The sequence below is a fragment of the Ptiloglossa arizonensis genome, chromosome 7 (assembly GCF_051014685.1).
Source record: "Ptiloglossa arizonensis isolate GNS036 chromosome 7, iyPtiAriz1_principal, whole genome shotgun sequence".
NCBI classification, from domain to species: Eukaryota; Metazoa; Arthropoda; class Insecta; order Hymenoptera; family Colletidae; genus Ptiloglossa; species Ptiloglossa arizonensis.
Window position 1 is genome coordinate 17,195,910 of NC_135054.1, and position 17,390 is coordinate 17,213,299.

At 32.0% G+C, this 17,390-nt stretch overlaps 2 protein-coding genes and 1 long non-coding RNA gene across 5 annotated transcripts; 1 reads left to right on the forward strand and 2 right to left on the reverse strand.

The window, feature by feature from the left end:
* Nucleotides 1-896: 896 nt before the first annotated feature.
* On the forward strand, nucleotides 897-10,668 carry Ciapin1 (cytokine induced apoptosis inhibitor 1). Of its 3 annotated transcripts, XR_012992786.1 has the most exons (7): nucleotides 897-1,143; nucleotides 1,335-1,654; nucleotides 1,729-1,873; nucleotides 2,297-2,409; nucleotides 2,495-2,622; nucleotides 10,151-10,233; nucleotides 10,508-10,653. XR_012992786.1 is itself a non-coding variant. In XM_076316805.1 (6 exons), the coding sequence occupies exons 1-5, from the start codon at nucleotides 993-995 to the stop codon at nucleotides 2,603-2,605; spliced, it is 840 nt and encodes a 279-aa protein (XP_076172920.1). In that variant the 5' UTR covers nucleotides 897-992; the 3' UTR covers nucleotides 2,606-2,622; nucleotides 10,151-10,668. The 3 variants fall into 3 exon arrangements, 2 of the variants coding, with proteins under 2 accessions (XP_076172920.1, XP_076172919.1); XM_076316805.1 differs by having other exon boundaries at nucleotides 10,151-10,668; XM_076316804.1 differs by lacking the exons at nucleotides 10,151-10,233; nucleotides 10,508-10,653 and having other exon boundaries at nucleotides 2,495-2,823.
* Cue (Low-density lipoprotein receptor repeat domain-containing protein cueball) lies at nucleotides 2,827-15,820 on the reverse strand. Its single transcript, XM_076316803.1, has 7 exons — nucleotides 15,582-15,820; nucleotides 9,443-9,655; nucleotides 8,593-8,782; nucleotides 7,784-8,401; nucleotides 7,201-7,515; nucleotides 6,756-7,038; nucleotides 2,827-5,493 (listed from the first exon to the last, which is right to left on the reverse strand). The coding sequence occupies exons 1-7, from the start codon at nucleotides 15,661-15,663 to the stop codon at nucleotides 5,389-5,391; spliced, it is 1,806 nt and encodes a 601-aa protein (XP_076172918.1). The 5' UTR covers nucleotides 15,664-15,820; the 3' UTR covers nucleotides 2,827-5,388.
* Nucleotides 15,779-16,812, reverse strand: LOC143149449 (uncharacterized). The gene is made up of 2 exons (XR_012992787.1): nucleotides 16,381-16,812; nucleotides 15,779-15,922 (listed from the first exon to the last, which is right to left on the reverse strand). It is a non-coding gene; the product is annotated as an uncharacterized LOC143149449 (long non-coding RNA).
* Between the last annotated feature and the right edge of the window lie 578 nt (nucleotides 16,813-17,390).

Sequence of the window (17,390 nt, forward strand, 5' to 3'; positions counted from 1 at the left end):
ACTTAAACCAAATTATTGTTTATTTTAGATCCCAAATCTAAAGATCTTCAAATTGTATATCAATTATTTATTGTTACAAGTTTTTACCGACTTCGGTGGTTTAGAATATAGTTCCTAGAATCACCATTTGTAAACAAAGAGGTCGCTCTAAAACCATCGATATTTTCCGAAGTCGGTATATTAGATTACGTGACCAACTACCGTAATGAGTTTATTCTACATTTTATTTGTGCAGATCGATTCAAATTTCGATTATTTTCGAACAAGTAACTGTCGGGATATTCAATGTTAATTCTTATCACTTACAGTGTTATAATTGTATTTCAGCATGAATTGATGCTGTCAGAAACAATACGAAAATGGTAAGGGGGCTCGCAATTTTCCGATCAGTATGATACTAAAAAGTATTGTCTGTAACATTTATTTTGTATATTGTTTGAGTCTATTCTAAAAACAATAATTATTTATCACTTATTAATGTTTTATTTCTATAATTTTCTTGGCACTAATATTGAACGAAAACATCTTTTTCCTACCAAAATGATTGTAATATTTATTCTATACTTGTCCGTGTTTAACCGAAATTGCAGAGAAAGGAGAACATTGTATAAGAAGAATAATAATGAATATATTTACCAATTTTGTCTTACTTACTCCTACTTAATATACTCTGATGCTAACAGGGACCTAAAATAATATTAAAAATATTTCTACATAAACACTGAGTTAAAAACTGTATAATTAAATAGTTCAATACATTCATTCCCAAACTTTTTAACCAGGCTTACTTCTATTATATTTAGATGTATTTCATAGTTTAAAAGTTCTCTCACAGATAGAGCTGGTATCGCAGGAGTCAATTGTCAATCGAGTTGCAAATCTATCTTTTTTTAAGGTATAAATCAGCTGTGTTCAGTACTGATTCGACAATATCTGTTCGGGATTGTTCCTGAGTGCAATTTCTTTATTGAAGTGTTTTATTTTTGTTCAAAATGACTCTTCCTAAAGAAAATGACAGTGTTCTCATAGTTCTGGATAATGAAATTTCAAATAAAGACATTATAGATTTTATTAGTGCAATAAAAAAGCCACTTACAAATGGAGAGCAATTGAAAATTATACTAACAAAGGAATGGGAAACACGTGAGTATGCGAGACGTGTATTAATTGGCATGTCAGAATACATATATTTAAGTGTATATATATATATATTTACACTTTTCGTAATATTTAGCATAAAACTTCGTATTAGTTTCTAGAAAGTATAATTCAATGTATTTTCTTCGTTTTGTCCGAAGGAAATATTTCAATTGTATTCAATAAATTTACTCCAGGTATTAGCGACACATCTTCGTATGACATGATTATTTCTATTTTCAAGCAATCATGTCCAAATTATAAAACGTTCTTAGAAGATTGTCTAAAAGCAATAAAACCAAAAGGCACACTGATTATTTATGAGTCATTTCTACAAAACAAAAATGTTGATGTACAGTCTGTGTATGATAAAAGAGTGTCAAATTTAAAAGTAGCTGGTTTCAAGGTAAAATCACATGAAAATTTAAATACACAACAATTGAAAAATGATTTACTTGTTGTATACAATGACATAGATAACATTTCCGAAATAGTAGCAGAAAAACCATCATTTGAAGTAAGTTATATGATTTTTATTTAACAAATTACTATTAGCAAATGCATCATTTTATATGTTTTAAATTTATATAGATTGGTTCTAGTGTAGCACTTAACTTTGGAAAAGAGAAATCTAATGTATGGAAATTAGATGATGCAGTTGATGAAGAATTAATTAATGAAGATGATCTTTTAGATGAAATTGACTATTTAAAACCTAAAGTATCCAATTTAAAAGGTATGTTAAATATTTAATAATAGTTTACAGAAGCAGCTTCCTTATAGATTTCAATGCTTTTAGCTATAAACAAATAAAGTGTATTAAATAGTGTATTAAATTGAATATTTTGAACAATGGGTTATGCATAATATAGCAGTGGATAAGCATAATTTATACTTTATTTGTATCAGATATAAGATATATAGAAAAGCACTAGTATTGGATGTGATATTAATTTTGAACAATAATGAGTACATAATGGCAAACATGTTAATGATTGTTGCTTTTTATTTCTCCTCTAAATATAATTAATAAAAACATATGTTACAAAAATGTAGCATGTTTTTAATATTTAAGAAATTGTATATTTACATAAAAATATTAATTACAAAATGTCTTTTATGGATCAAAATATTAATCTCTAGACTTTTTCTATTTTAGTGTGTAGTACAACAGGTAAACGGAAAGCATGTAAAGATTGTACATGTGGATTAGCTGAAGAATTAAGTGGCAAAATTGTACAAGAGGAAACTGTAAAATCTTCCTGTGGAAGTGTATGTATAATTTACACTTATGCTTCTTATAAATAAGAAAATAAATCAAATGTAAAATAATATGGAAATTCCATACATTTTGCAGTGTTATCTTGGTGATGCATTTCGATGTGCCAGTTGTCCTTATCTTGGTATGCCTGCATTTAAGCCTGGTGAAAAAATAGTTATACCTGATACTCAATTAAAGGCAGAGTAGTAAAAAAAACAGTATTTGTAAGTTAAATGAATATTTTTTTCCTTTTATAATCATCTCTTTGCATGTAATTATTTTAATAATAGTTGTATTATAGTTAACAATTCTATAAAATATTTAAAAATATTCTCTTATTTATCTCTAATGAAACAAAAGAGATGATAATATCATATAAACAAACATTTAATTAATGTATATCCGCAATAAATATGAAAAGCAAATAGTAGTGTTTAATTAATTTTATTTCATTTTTATCTGTATACAATAGTAACCAACATGTTAATTATAATAGAATGATACAAAATATTAAAAATGTTTAGTACTTTTGGTGTATCAGTAAAGCACATATTTTCTTTATTTTCGAAAGAATAAAATAATTTAAGTTTCACATAATTTTTAATGCTTATTACATTAAGTACAAAGACAAGAAAAATAACGAAAAATATAAATTGACATTTTATTACCTGCAAACTATCTACCAACAACACCTTGCTAGAAGAGAATATAAACCTTTCACTATAAAGACACTATCCCATCTCTGGGGATCAGTGTTCGCGAAATGCTTACATTCCAAATGTAAGAAGCATATATCACTTGTATCATTCTATTTGAACATATATCGGAATTTAACAAATCATAGAAACATCTTATATATAAAACTGTGCAACCAAAGTCTAAACACAAAGATCGATCATTTTATAATAATTTTCATCATATACAGGAACAAAATAAATCGTCATGTACTTAATTTGCTTTGCCTTTAAGACGACAGGAACGTTATTCCGTAGTAGAAGGACTAAAAGTACATATTGAAAACAAAAGGCAATGAACATTATTTCAATCATTAGCTCATCTTTTTTAGTGAAATAATGAATTATTTGTACTATGAAAGAAATGTGGTATCTTATGTTCGAGATTAAATTTATAAACGGCATATAGCTGTATCATGCCTTTGCACCATTATTCCAACTAAGCTACAATTGTTTTCTTTACATATTCATTTACTGTTTTTGTATTTTATTTGGTGCAATAAAGGCGTATTATATTATTATTATTATTATTATTATTACTACTACTATTATTATTAGTATATGTATGAAGTTGTATAAATTTAATTTGTAAGATTATTTTGAAATAATAATTTTTCGAAAATAATAACTATACTACAGCTAATGTTAATAATGTTACATATGACTTTGGTACAAATTTAGGTTTATGTTTTAAGTAGCTTTGTGTTGTTAATTAGCCACTTCTTAACAATTGGCAATTATCTAGTTTAAGCATAAAGAGAGCAGTAGAAAGTACAGTTTGACACATGTATTGGAAGCAGTGAAGCAAAAAAATGTAATATGACTGTTTTAAAATGAAGCTTCCTTGGTCCTATCATTCTCTACATAAATTATTTTCACTTAAATGTATTTGTACTCTATCTCGAAAATTAAGAGATTACAAAGAATCCTCCAGCCTGCAACAAATTTCGTCGTGTTTATTGTACTTTCTATAAGTATAAACATTCATAATTTATATCAATGACTCTATTATCATTTGGAATTGTAAATATCTGATTTTCAGAAGTTTACAATTTATAGAAATAGATTGTGATTTTTTATAAATCATAATGAATTTGTTCTATATTCAAGAGATGCATAGTTCTCTTTTATCTTGCGCACACGCGCGTTTCTGCACAAATATATAAAATAACGCTGTACAAGGTTTATACAAATAGCTGCAATTATTTAGTAATCAATATCACTTGCATAAGTTAAATATGGAGGCTAATTTTTTAAGTCTGCCCAAATGACGTTTATGTAATTCTAAAGTACATATAATTCTTAAACAAATTGTTTAACATTTAAAATGAATGTTTCTAAAACTACTATCGTGTTTTTTCTTTAAACAAAACATTTTATCGGTACATCAAATTTTGTTCCATGTAGATTTTTTCATTGATGCGTGACAATGTACAAGAACAAATGCAAATATGTTCAATAAATTAAGAAAAATGATAAAAGAAACATTTATTTTTGTAACAATATAATGACGTAGTATTCAACTTGTGAATTGTTAAGCTTGATAAAGATCTTGTTTAAAAACATCCAATTTTTTTTACAAACGTAATAATGTTCACTATAATAATCTCGTGATCTATAACTTTTTAGGAATGTACTGCATAGTACGTTGAGCAATTATTACAAGTCTAGCGATTAAGGCAGTTTTTATGTACCCATCGATTGGAATCAAATTAATTTTTAGAGCTATTTGTTTTAAAACGCGTTTAGTTGTTATTGAAACAGCTATACAAAATAAATAAAAGTCTGTAAAGAAATAATTGAGAGAACTTGGAAATGTACATAAAATAAGTAGTTGTTTATATATATATATATATATATATATATATATATATATGTTGCTTATTTAGCGAAACATTCCAACAATACCAAGGAACTCAAACATTTCCTGTTCTCTTACAAAAAAAAAATTATACACCTTTACAAAAAGACTCATTGCTCTTGAATAGCTATTTGAAATAATCATTATATGAACACAGCCCTACATATTATATGACATAATAAGAGTCTTCAAGAAGACCTTTGGCTTTTTTTTTACTGTATCATTATTATGATGTTTCTGCACTTTTTGGAAGTATGACTACTAAATTTAGCAATAATACTACAGTATGCCGTGTTATGTACAGACGTGTAGTTTTGCGAAGCTGATTTTTCCACGGACTTTATGTAAAGTCCACGAGACCTTCGATTGTTTTCACGTCGAAATATTAGTTTATGCTACCATGAATTTGTTTCCATGTTATCAAGTAAAGAATTCTTCTCTTCTTTCTTATTACTGTTATTTTCCGGGATTGTAGTACGTAATTTTGGTTCGAAACATGGCTGTAAAAAAAATGAAATTTTGGATAGTAAAAATTTAATACATTTTATTTAAAAATTCTAGTGATATAAAGCATAATGAAAAGAATTACAATAAATTCCTCATATATGGAAAGATGATCTTACTTTCCATGAGTAATATATTTTCAGGAATAATTTTTTTAATGTTATAATTGTTATAGCCAGCATAATTGTATACAATATTTTATATTAAAGCTATTAATTAGGCTGTTATGGATGCAGTGATATTAAGAGTATAAAAACTAATGTAGGATGGAAGAATAAAAATAATGTTGATATTTTCAATTATTTTGCAAAAGAATCTGTAATATTTTGTAAAATTTTAATATGTAATATCTTTCTGCAATCTAAACATGTAATACATTAAGTAATTATACAGTAATAGAAATGGCCAACAAAAGATTATTCATAAAATTGATGTAATCAAATTAGTAATTTTATTACTAATTTAGCATTATTAATAACATTACTAATTTTGAACCTGTCTAGTATATTTCAACATTTTTTTATTCATTCCAATAAATTATAAATAACGTGCATTTTCCTCTAATTTTTATCCTTAGTGTATTTGATCTGAAATATGAAAAGTCTGCTATTTAAGTTTATTTACATTTCTATTGATCAATTGCTCTCATTTTTCTAAAAATTCCTTTGTTTTAGATAAAAAAAATGCAAATCAAATACACATCTAGGGAAACGTATTACATATTTTTTATGAAAGCAAGAGTTAATGAATTTATGCAATAACAGGTATAAAATTGATAATCAGGATATAAGCAACAGCAGGTTATCGTAATTGAGTAATAAACTTTTGAGGAGGTAATACGAGGGTTAATATATAAGTAATAAATATTATGTAATTATCTTAATTATAATTAAGTACTTTTCTTATAATTAAGTAAACAATATATAATGAATTAAAAAAAATAGAAGACAGTAATGTCATAATTTTTTGTCTGTGTTTGCAATGTAATAAATGTACGAATAACAGCTAAATAAGACTATCTTATAGATAGAAAAAGAATCAACCGTAAGGTTTACTGAACCAAGATTCAAACTCAGATCTTTCATTTGCCGAACAAATTAAAATATCCAGATCATTGACAAATACTTTTTCTTAAGTCTAATATCGGAATAGCTGCAGCATACAATTGAAACATTAATTGCATATTAAAAATGTATCAAGTGCACACACTTGGCATGCACATAAATGATGTTTATACTTTAGGTGATATTTCACTCACAGTTTCACAGATATTCATGTTGCAGCAGTTCTCTATGGTTATTTCACACTGATTGTCCGGTAATTGTGGCCTAGAAGTGAGTGGTGTTATACCACCTTTACTGACAACAAAACGCTTTCTAATACGTGGTCGTCTTCGTAATTTATTCACATAGTAACTAAGTACGATGATTACAAGAATAAGTACAGCAGTAAATGCACTAAAAAATGGCAGCAGCATTTTGTACTCATCAGTTTTTTCAATCATGATCATTTGTGCACTTGTTTCATTGGCTTCCTCACATCTGTTCATAGAAAATAACATACATCTATTATAAGTTATATCCCCTTTATGTTCTCTTTAGAAATTCAAATTAACATCTTTTTTGAGTTTATAGACTTTTGTATTTTGTATTAAAGCATTTTTCGCTTTTAATGTAAATTATATCCATTAAGTAAAATTATACCTGCAGTTAATTGTATTGATGTTGATAGGGACTAGCTCAGTACTTGCACAAAAGATCTCGCAAACTTTAGTAATATTACTTAAATTTTCACATCGAGACCCCTCTGAATATTTACATTCACAAATTGGCTTTTCATTTTGGACGGAGCATTGACCATCGTGCAAGCAGTAATTTTTGCATAGGTCTGTTTCACATCGTTGTCCAATAAATGTATCGCCGCATTTACACGTGGGTAATCCATGACTATTTATATTACAGCTACCTTGAAGGCAGTAATTGTGACAAATATTAATCTCACAATGTCTGCCATTGAACCTAAAAGATTTGTATCACCGTTTAAATAGGATCATTATTACATTATACATTTCTTTTAATAACATGTGATATTTGTTTTAACAATTCTCTCATGCAATAACGATTAAAGTAATCCCGTAAGATATCGGTGCTGCCCGATAATCTCGAACAGTTCAAATTTTCAGAAACCAGATCACGAAAGTCTTAAAGTTTATTTCATTTTCAAAATACGTTATTCTCTGTTGCGATTCGGGAAACTTCAATTGTTCGGTAAAGAGTTAGAACTTACCCTGGCTTACAGTGGCACGTGTTATCATTTTCGTCCATTTGTCCGTCATTGAGACAGTTTTTTGAACTCTCGGTGGTCAATTCCGACTCTTCCGTGCTAGTGGTTAAATTGTTGAACGACTCGGCCGTCGTTCTTACGGATGTCGCATTCGCGTAATTCGTTCTTCGTTTTAATTTCGCGAATGCCGCGCAATCGATACTTCCTGTGTTATCACGGGCTATGATCCCGAATGGATCAGCGTCATGGTACGACGTGTAATAAGATTTGAATTCTTTTGGCCGTTCGCCGGCTTTCGAATTTTTCGACATTGTCCAGATAGCTCTGTACACCCAATCAGTCCAGTATATCGTGTCATGGTCTGTGGTCAGAGAAACTGGTTGCTGGCGTTTAAAGTGAACTAAAAGTTCACGTTCAGTACCGTCGAGATTGCTGCGTTCGATTTTGTTGCCAATACCCTCAGCGTCGTCGATCCAGTAGAGCTTTTCCTCGGCATAATCTACGGTCACTGCTAGCGGCTCGTACAGATTGTCTTTAACAATGGTAATTCGTTCGCTTCCGTCTAAATTCGAACGCTCTACGCTTGGATTCGTATTATTACTATTTACCCAGTATATGTGACTGGAAACAACGTATAATTATCAGATATCCGCGTTAAATAATGTTTCTTTTTTTTTTTTTTTTCCCCCGTACTTTCGTTCGGCGCGAATTTTCTACTCGACGCGAACTTTTAAATGGAATTAACAGCCAGGCGGAGATTTTGCTGTTGAGAATTTCGACGACACCGGATCTACGTAGCATAAATGGCACACCTGTTACATGCGTCCAGAGCAATGCCGCGCGGGCTCCTGTTCGTTAGATTGTGGACAAGGATGGGTTCTTCCGGCGGCCTGTCCAACGGCACGTGCATTTTCATTATTACTTCTTTCTGAGCGTCGCTCCAGACGAGGGTTCGCGTCTTGATGTCGAAAGCGATCCCTAGGATGTGGTTTCTGTTTTGTCCTGAAGCCGAAAAATAATAGGCGATACATAAGTCAGATACTTGTACGTTACCGTTCGATCGGATTCAAAGTCGAAATTTTAGATGAACAATCGTTTTATAGTTACACGGTAGGTCGAGGTCAATCGAGCTCGATTGACCGTTCAGGATCACTACCTCGACCCTTACTCTAGAATCGTCTGTTCGATAGACGGAAATCTCGAGCCTGTAAAGTTGCACTTTCTGTTTCTTGAACAGAAGCGAAGAGACGAGAAGTCACTACTGGTGGGGAGGGCCGTGCAGTGACCTTGAACGGCCAATATCTTCTGCGATGTATCGTAATTATTCGTAATCTTTTGTTACTGACTTGGAGTTCAATGATGGGGGATTGCTTTTAACAGAACACAGTTAGGACAAACGGACAAGCAAACAATCTTCTTTTCCATTATACAAAAGCTTACAAGAGCCATCTAGAAGCTACTAAGAGACGAACAGTGTGTCACACTCTTCCTTGTAACGATAAATCTGTGACGATCGAAGAAAATTGTTTAAAGTATACACTAGTGCTTCCTGTAATACTTAACGAACGTAGTCTGTCCTGTAGAATTACGACTGCACAATGATACGTTTAATGATCGATAAATGACAAAAGAGATAGAATCGACGTTGGATCGTGTACTTACTTTTAAGTAATGGTTTCGTCGTAAAATTCTTATCCGTCAGGTCGTTACTGAATATAGAAACGTTACTAGACGTGTCACTGAAATACATCGTGCGAGTACTATCATCGTAGGCCAGTCCTGCCAAAGCAACGGCCTCTGCGATTTGGGCCTTACCGGGTGGTGTTTGATTTCGCGTTAAAAATTGAACTTCACGTCCAATCACTACCGCTAAATCTGCAAAGAAAAAGAACAGAAATTGAACGTGCGAGGACATTAAATTAAAACTCGTGAACGAGATAAAATTGTGATCGTATTTAAATAATCTTTCGTTGAAATTTTTGCTTTAGAAGGCGATTCGCTGGGAACAACTGTACCGGGACCGAAGAGAAAATCAACAAACAAATGTTTGATCAGGTTTTCATACCGCTCGCGAGACGTTCGAATTCATCGCTAGTATTCACCTAACGGAATGAAAGATTTTCCTAATCGAGATGAGCGGTGGGGACCATCCGTGTCAATTCTTTCTACGATTAAAAATACGAAACAAAATGGTCAAGATAACAATTACAGTTTTCTGTAGAGTGCGTAACGGAGAATACAATTTCCAAAGTCATTTATTACACTTGTTTCCTCGTTCAAACGAGTCTTCGTAATATTATTTTCTAATCTTCGAACGAACCATTCTTTTTTCTTCTCGACATTTGTGTAATATTTTCGTTTTATTTTTAGCCACGGAATATGCTGGTAAAAAGTAACTATACACGGTGTGCCGAACGAACGGGGAAGACACACGAATCCAAGAGAGAAACACGGTAATGTAAAAAAATATCTACTTTTCAGAACAAGTCGACAGTTTGAGCGTATTTAAATGTCGATACTAAAAATCCAAGCAAATGAAAATATTTGCGATTTAATGATCCAAATGACCTTAAACATGAAAACTTCCCGCGATTATGCATATCTTTGTACATGTATTTATAATGCAACAGTTTTTTTTTCTATTGAAGGATGGGGGACTCTAGAACTGTTTATACTTGGCGTTTCCACTGTGTAATGATTTGTTTTTTTTTCTCTCTTTCTTTCTAGACTTCTTAACTCTGGCTCTTTCAGTCACAAGTATACGTCTTGTGACAATCGTCGTCTCTTGACACTTCGAACAGTACGTTTTATCGTGCGTCTTCACCTCAAAGATGCCGTTTATCTCTTTTTTTCATTGAATAAAAATAAATACATAAGTATCGTTAAGACAGTGTATCTTTATTAAAAGCACTTTCTCCATTCAGTTATTTTTTGCGATTCAATTAAATCCACGATACGGTAGATGTTGGTCTGCTTCGGCCGTTTCCTTCGTGTTTTCTTTTTTTTTTTTTTTTTTTTTGTAACATTCAACAATGCATCTAATTGAATTCGATTACCGATGACAACATTCTCCGTTGAAATATTTATGCACTAATCTCAGACGGGGGAATACAATCGTAACGAGAAAAATGAAAAAAGTAATTCAACACCTAATTAAATCTAATCGCTACTTCACGAGGTAATTAATCCTATTCACTGTACAAATTAGTAGAACGAAATATATGAATATTGTATGTGCGACTATTGGGAAGAAAAAGCGGCATATTTCGTGAAAGGATTTGTACCGATTAACATTTTCATTATACTTGATAAACGAATGACAAATAATAACTTCGCAAAGAAAACCGAATCGCAATTTCGCAGTTACATTTACATTTCTGTATTTGATCTATCGAGTATAATTAACTTGCAGAAATCTTGTAACGATGGGTCAAGTGTTTTATTAATACAATAATGTTTTATTAGTTTTCATGAACATCGATAATTGTAAGTGTAATTAATTCAGAAAATTAATTTTCCGAATATAACTATACATAGGCTTTCTAGTCGAGTTTTGATACAAATGGGCCAAAAACAATGTTTTATCATTAATTTGAATTCGACGAAAGTCAAAAATTAATCGAGACAGAGAGTTAAAAACTTTTGCGCTAAATTAAAAGAATTATAAATACTTTGGAACACAATGAGAGCCTATTCTCTGCGTAGACACATTTATAGCAACGATTATAATGGTATAAGTTCTAAATTTCTGGCTCAGATACTATCTGAAAATTTTGCACTCAAAGTTCTGCAAGTAAACATCGAATCTTTTTACAACTTTTTACTTAAAAGTTGCTAGGAAAACACGTCTTGTATGATAAACACCTGATCTTAAAATATTCCTAATGGCAGTTAATGAAACATCATCTACAATTTACCTTTTTACTCGCTTTAACTTTACCATCGTTTTAACACTCGATACGATCATAACGAAAATATATGCGTATTTGCTATGTATATCTCCATCAATTTAAAAAAGATCCTTGTGGGTGTGGTTTGAGCGCAATAAGACAAGTAGTGGGGATGAAAGCGAGTTACGTAAGATTGGGTGTTACCTGTTACTCTTTAAAATATATTAAGACTACAGAAGGTCGACAAGGATCGAACAACAATATGTCGAAAATAGCATGAAAATACCATTGACGATCTCATTAGTTATCTTTCCAATCGTTTGTGCAACTTTTAAAAAATGTGAACTGCAGACGTTGATCTCTAGAAATGTGTCGATAACGTAGATCCTTCGTTCGATGATATCAAATTGCACACGTAACGCATTTATTTATTTTCGAAATTGAAGATGAAAAAAATGTCAAATTCTCGACTCTACATTTCGATCACGATCGATGCGATTATTCATTGTTGTTACAGTACGGACGTAGCCGATGACAGTCAGTAAAACTGTTTGCAGTTCGTTCGCTCGTAAGTTAATTACTCGCGTTGCATTTGCACGACAAAACAAGCCAAGTTTCCGTGAGACAGACAATTAAGGGTTAAATGTTACTGTATCATCTTTATTGTATTTTTTAATGGTAGATTAGCCTTGGCGCGTCCCGTCTTATCTTTCAACACTACTGGACTTAAGTAATTCGTCTGTGCTCCAATGTTACCGTTACACTCGATCCTGTTCGATCGAAAATGATTCCCGCTCGTTGGTAAATTCGAGAAAAGAAGCGAGAGAAACGAAACGAAATTTGAATACCGATTTCCGTTTGCTTCGCGAAAATGGACACACGTGTAAAATATACGTCCAAAGAGGTGAACGTAGCGATTGTAAACAATTTTTTCCTCCCAAGGTTGTTCTTTCGAGATTTAACAGTGTTCCTTTGAATAGAAATGCCATATTCTTTCGGACAGATCGATATTGTTCAACGTTTTTCGAAAATAATTCACATCTCGTAAGATACAAAAGAAACTGTTCACGGTTTCGTGAAAAAAGTCATCGATAACTTCGTAATAAACGACCTTGGGGAAAATTCTCTTCCTATCAGTATACTTGTCACCTCGAACAGTATTTTCATATATTCATAAATAACGGAGATATTTTCCTCGTTTGAATAAACCCACCCTATCAATCGGTGGTATAAATTTCTCTCTGAATTGTATTTGCTATGAGAACATTCGTTAAAGTACTGGAAATCAGGTATGAATACGCTTGAGATTGCACTACGTTTAAAAGAAAAGGCAAAAAGAAAGAAGCGAAACTATGTTACGTAAATGGAAAAAAATAAATTTCTTTCGAGCGTGCAATTTCTTCCGCGGTTCGAAACAACGAGTTCGACTTTATTCACACCGTGAACACCATTTTCTATATTAATTTACATAATTGATAAAGGTCAATGTTTAGGGCTTAAAAATTACAAATTCAAACGTCTAATTGACTCGTTCGAGGAGTGCACGTATATATGTGTAACAAACGAGATAACGTTAAACCAACGTTAAATATTGTATATCTACGTACGAAAGAAAATCACAATTATGCAAAGGAAGTGTTACTTAATCGTTCATTTAGTAATCGACAAGGACAAGAAAATATGTGATTGTCGTCAAGGAAATATTCCGACAGTTTAAAAGTTATCGTGATCACGTGTCACTAAATTGGATCGAAAGTCGGAGATTATCTGATTTTTATTTCCATTTCGATTGACCTATTCAGGAAAACATTAATGCGCAACGAGTTATTCGGAATAATTTGTCAATGTTTTTGCCTTTGGTATACGTTGAGTAACTTACGCGCGCATATCGACGATAGTAAGATTCGTTGACATTATACGAGCAAAGAACGAAATTTTGTTTACATTAGAATTGATAATACGAGGAAAATTTATGTATTCGATTATATATTTTTCACCAATCCAATTGATTCGCTTCAAAAAATAGTAGATGCAATAATAACGTTCTCGTTAAATTTTTCACCGAAAAAGGCATCAAATGATACTTTAGCATCGTCTTTTATAGTTTTTAACAAATTGAACAATTTTCAAACGAGATTCAAACACAATTTATCAACTGTTGATAAATTCAAAAATGTACATAATTGAAAAGTAAAAGAAGCTACAATGGCAAAAGATTACAAAATACGTAACAACAAACATAATTAAGTATTCGTGATTGTATTATTTTGTGATATTGTTATACAATTCTATGACTTAATGTTCTAATCTGTACTATTGTATAATTATCGATTGTAGTTTTCTTATCGGTCGGCAATTACATATGAACTATTGTCAATCTATACAGGAAGATATTTGTTCATTCATTAATATACGAACAATCAATGTAGTATTTATTCTACTCCTTCGTCTTCGATATCATTTTTTATGCGTAGACAATGGTGGTAAATTTTGATATCGATGATTGGTCCGTTACTTTTAAACCACCTTGTACATTGTTTCAACAACAATTTGAAAAGCGGTTGAAAAATTCCCTGCATTGGATTTCATTAAATTGAATTCAATCGAATTCCATGGAATAGACGAGAAGCATAAAAATTTAGCAACAAAAGTGAAAAATGATATACTCGTTCTTATCTTTCTTATTATACTCTTCAAATTTTCGTTAATAATCAGCTCGACGACTTATATTTCATGCTATGGTAGCTCGCTAAAAAAGAATGCTACACATAACATCAATCCAGAACATTCTTGTCACCATTATAAGCAATAATTGCATGCACGCAATCGAATTAATAAGATGAAAATGCGTTCGATTAAAAAGACCGCGAATTTCACAACGACCTATTTCGATCGTTAGCCGTCTAGTTAGTTCAAATGTTTCTAGCATCTAAGTAGACCGAACGAAATAATTAATTCTTTTTACACTCGCGCGTTTCGTGGTTACAGCGTATATACAAATTTATATATCGATTTAGAAATGAAAATAACCAATTACACGTTTAAAAAAGCGAATAAAATTGCAAAATTGCATCTATTGCAAATGTTACGTAACCTAGTTTTTATGCCTCTTAAAATAAGTAAACGGTTCGTGTACTATCGGTGTGCAGCGAGAAAGCGTTTGCATTTAACGCGCCCCCACATTTTTTTTTACAATATGTGCGAAGAAAAAAATGTGTATACTGTCCAGAAGACACGTGAAAGTATTCGGTCGACCAGATTGATTGATGTTCGTAACGCGTAGGTTTATCCCGATACGACCGACGTTAAGGTCACGACACGAAGCAAAACAACCTGCGTTATGCCCTACCAAAACGTGCACATGCATTTCTATGTTTCTTATACGCGCCGGATTTTCATGCATGACTTAAAAAGTTGCCGGCAGACGACAGGTTTTCTGCTTATTGGTAGCGAGGGGAGAGAGAATCGGGACTATTTTTGATCGATTGATTAGATTTTCGATGAAACCGTCACTGTCCCTTTTTCATAAATAGTGTGTGTGCACGCAAATGCGATCGCACAAACAGCTTGACATTCATTACGTAAACAGGTATAAGGACAAGTGTCGTTTCGCCACATTATCGTCTTAATATAGATTATGGTGTCCCCATGATACGTTTCAGTGTAAATAAACGATCGGTTTCAGTCACCTTTTGGTCGTGTTTTGTCTTTCTCTATGGTAAAGCCGTCTACGAAAAGTGGCGTACGTGACGAGCGAAGCCGCGTGAATGGAGTGACTACTTCAGTATAGCGCCCGACCGCAACGCGGTAGTATTGATACGACCTCGTGTACACTGTTGTATTATTGTAACTACGTTAACACGCAGTTTTCCGTCACATACGATTGTTTACTCGATCATCGATTTACTTACCCCACGATCTAGCGTTCGTATTAATTGCGAGAATTCCGAGAACTATCGTTAAAGTTACGACGATGTATTCACGGGATGTCATGGTGTGCGTGCATTTGTTAGGTAATGGATAAGCCTGGAAATGTCTTTAAGACACAACCGCTGCCAGCAAATGATACAGATAACACACCGGCCCAATTTCTTTCTGTCTTCCTATTTCACAGGCGTAAAGAACGAACACTACCGCACATCCTCACCTTGCGGCGGCTGTGCGCGAACTGAGAACTCGTGACTTCGATGTGACGGTAAAAGCTGCGATGCGACCAATGGCGTAGAGTTTCTCTCGTGCGTTCGAACGTGTTCTAAATACCGGTGAAAATACCATGTTTCCAGCAATATAAATGTATTTGAGGAAAGTATGTACAAAAATACTGTCATCGAGTATGTTGCATAAGTTTTTTTTTATATCGAGTTCATTTATAAACGATAAACATTAATAATGTTAAAATCGACAATTTCGAAAACACTGAGAAAATATTTGATTTTAATTTCATTCGAGATTTGTAAAATACAACGATTGCTTTTATATATATTTACGTATTCCTTTTGTAACGGAACGATCGAATAATTAAAAATATGACGAAAAAGTTTACGAATTTCGTTATAAATTTCTTGTTTTATCTTTACAAGCACGACAGGATTTTAATTATTTAACGATTCGATGATATTCCATTTTCTGTATACGATGAATTAGCCGCATCATCGTAGAGTTAGACGTTACATATCATATTTATCGTGTGCTATAAAATATTGCACTTACGTTCGCGTAATCTAAAACTTGATAAATACGAACAAATTGTAGTAAGAAGGTTTGAGTGGTGCTAAGATTGCTGAGTAAGTGCACTTCAGTATTCGTTGCAAATAGCATAGATAGAGTTCAAGTAGAGTTCGCCTAACATAATTAGTCGAGTAATAGACAGAAGTTGAGGTCTTTCTAGATTGAAAATATGCGAAGCGTTGGATGAATGCTTTCCCCACCACGTTTTTTTATGCTTGTCACTTCTATGTTACGTACCAAATGCAGAAAGTGTGTACGTATCTATATACTGTATCGCGTCGTGTTGCAATTTTTGCATTGTAATCATTTTTTAAATTGTTCATCACGATTCTTTCATAGGAGCAAAATAATCTTACCACATTGAAATTAATTACGAATAACGTGTTAAGAACGAAAGATATTGTACACCCTTTTAAAATTTATTTGATAATACATAATATTATCTGAATGTTATATAATAGTTTACCAGTTATACAATTTATAAAGTGGTGATAATAAATTTGCTAAAAAAAAAAAATAATCGACAGTAGTAATATCTGATAGCATAGTTTGCTTTAAACAGTATCAAATAAAAATGTAAGTAAGTTAGATATCAAATAGTCAACCGTATTGATAATGACCTTGTTTGTTACAAAGTTTTCTCTTCTATTATTTTTATATAGATATAATTGTATTGAAATGCATCATACGGTAACGTGCAAATTTTTCCATTTTTTAATACAACAAGATTCAAATCGCGCGCGTAAATTAGTCACGCCATCTTTCCATCTAGAACTGCAACTATTAATATACATAACTCAGCGTATACGCTTATTTTGTCTGTACTACGTTTGTGATTTACCCCTATTCTTGTCAGACCACGTTTTTAATTCTATTACAATTACAAGGACATAAAACGAAGAAGCGTAAACTTCAGCATCGATATCGTGTCGTTTTCATTACTCATTATCAACACATAAAACAGTCAAATAAAGTAAAACTCGATTTCAGTT

What these genes read in the sequence shown, in the direction of transcription:
- Ciapin1 (XM_076316805.1), top strand. Translation starts at nt 993, where the DNA reads ATGACTCTTCCTAAAGAAAATGACAGTGTTCTCATAGTTCTGGATAAT. An exon ending in AACAAAGGAATGGGAAACAC is followed by an intron (nt 1,144 to 1,334) that starts GTGAGTATGCGA and finishes AATTTACTCCAG; the next exon opens with GTATTAGCGACACATCTTCG. An exon ending in CAGAAAAACCATCATTTGAA is followed by an intron (nt 1,655 to 1,728) that starts GTAAGTTATATG and finishes AAATTTATATAG; the next exon opens with ATTGGTTCTAGTGTAGCACT.
- Cue (XM_076316803.1), bottom strand. Translation starts at nt 15,663, where the DNA reads ATGACATCCCGTGAATACATCGTCGTAACTTTAACGATAGTTCTCGGA. An exon ending in TACGAACGCTAGATCGTGGG is followed by an intron (nt 9,656 to 15,581) that starts GTAAGTAAATCG and finishes TTTTCTTTGCAG; the next exon opens with ATTTAGCGGTAGTGATTGGA. An exon ending in ATCAATACAATTAACTGCAG is followed by an intron (nt 7,039 to 7,200) that starts GTATAATTTTAC and finishes TTCTATGAACAG; the next exon opens with ATGTGAGGAAGCCAATGAAA.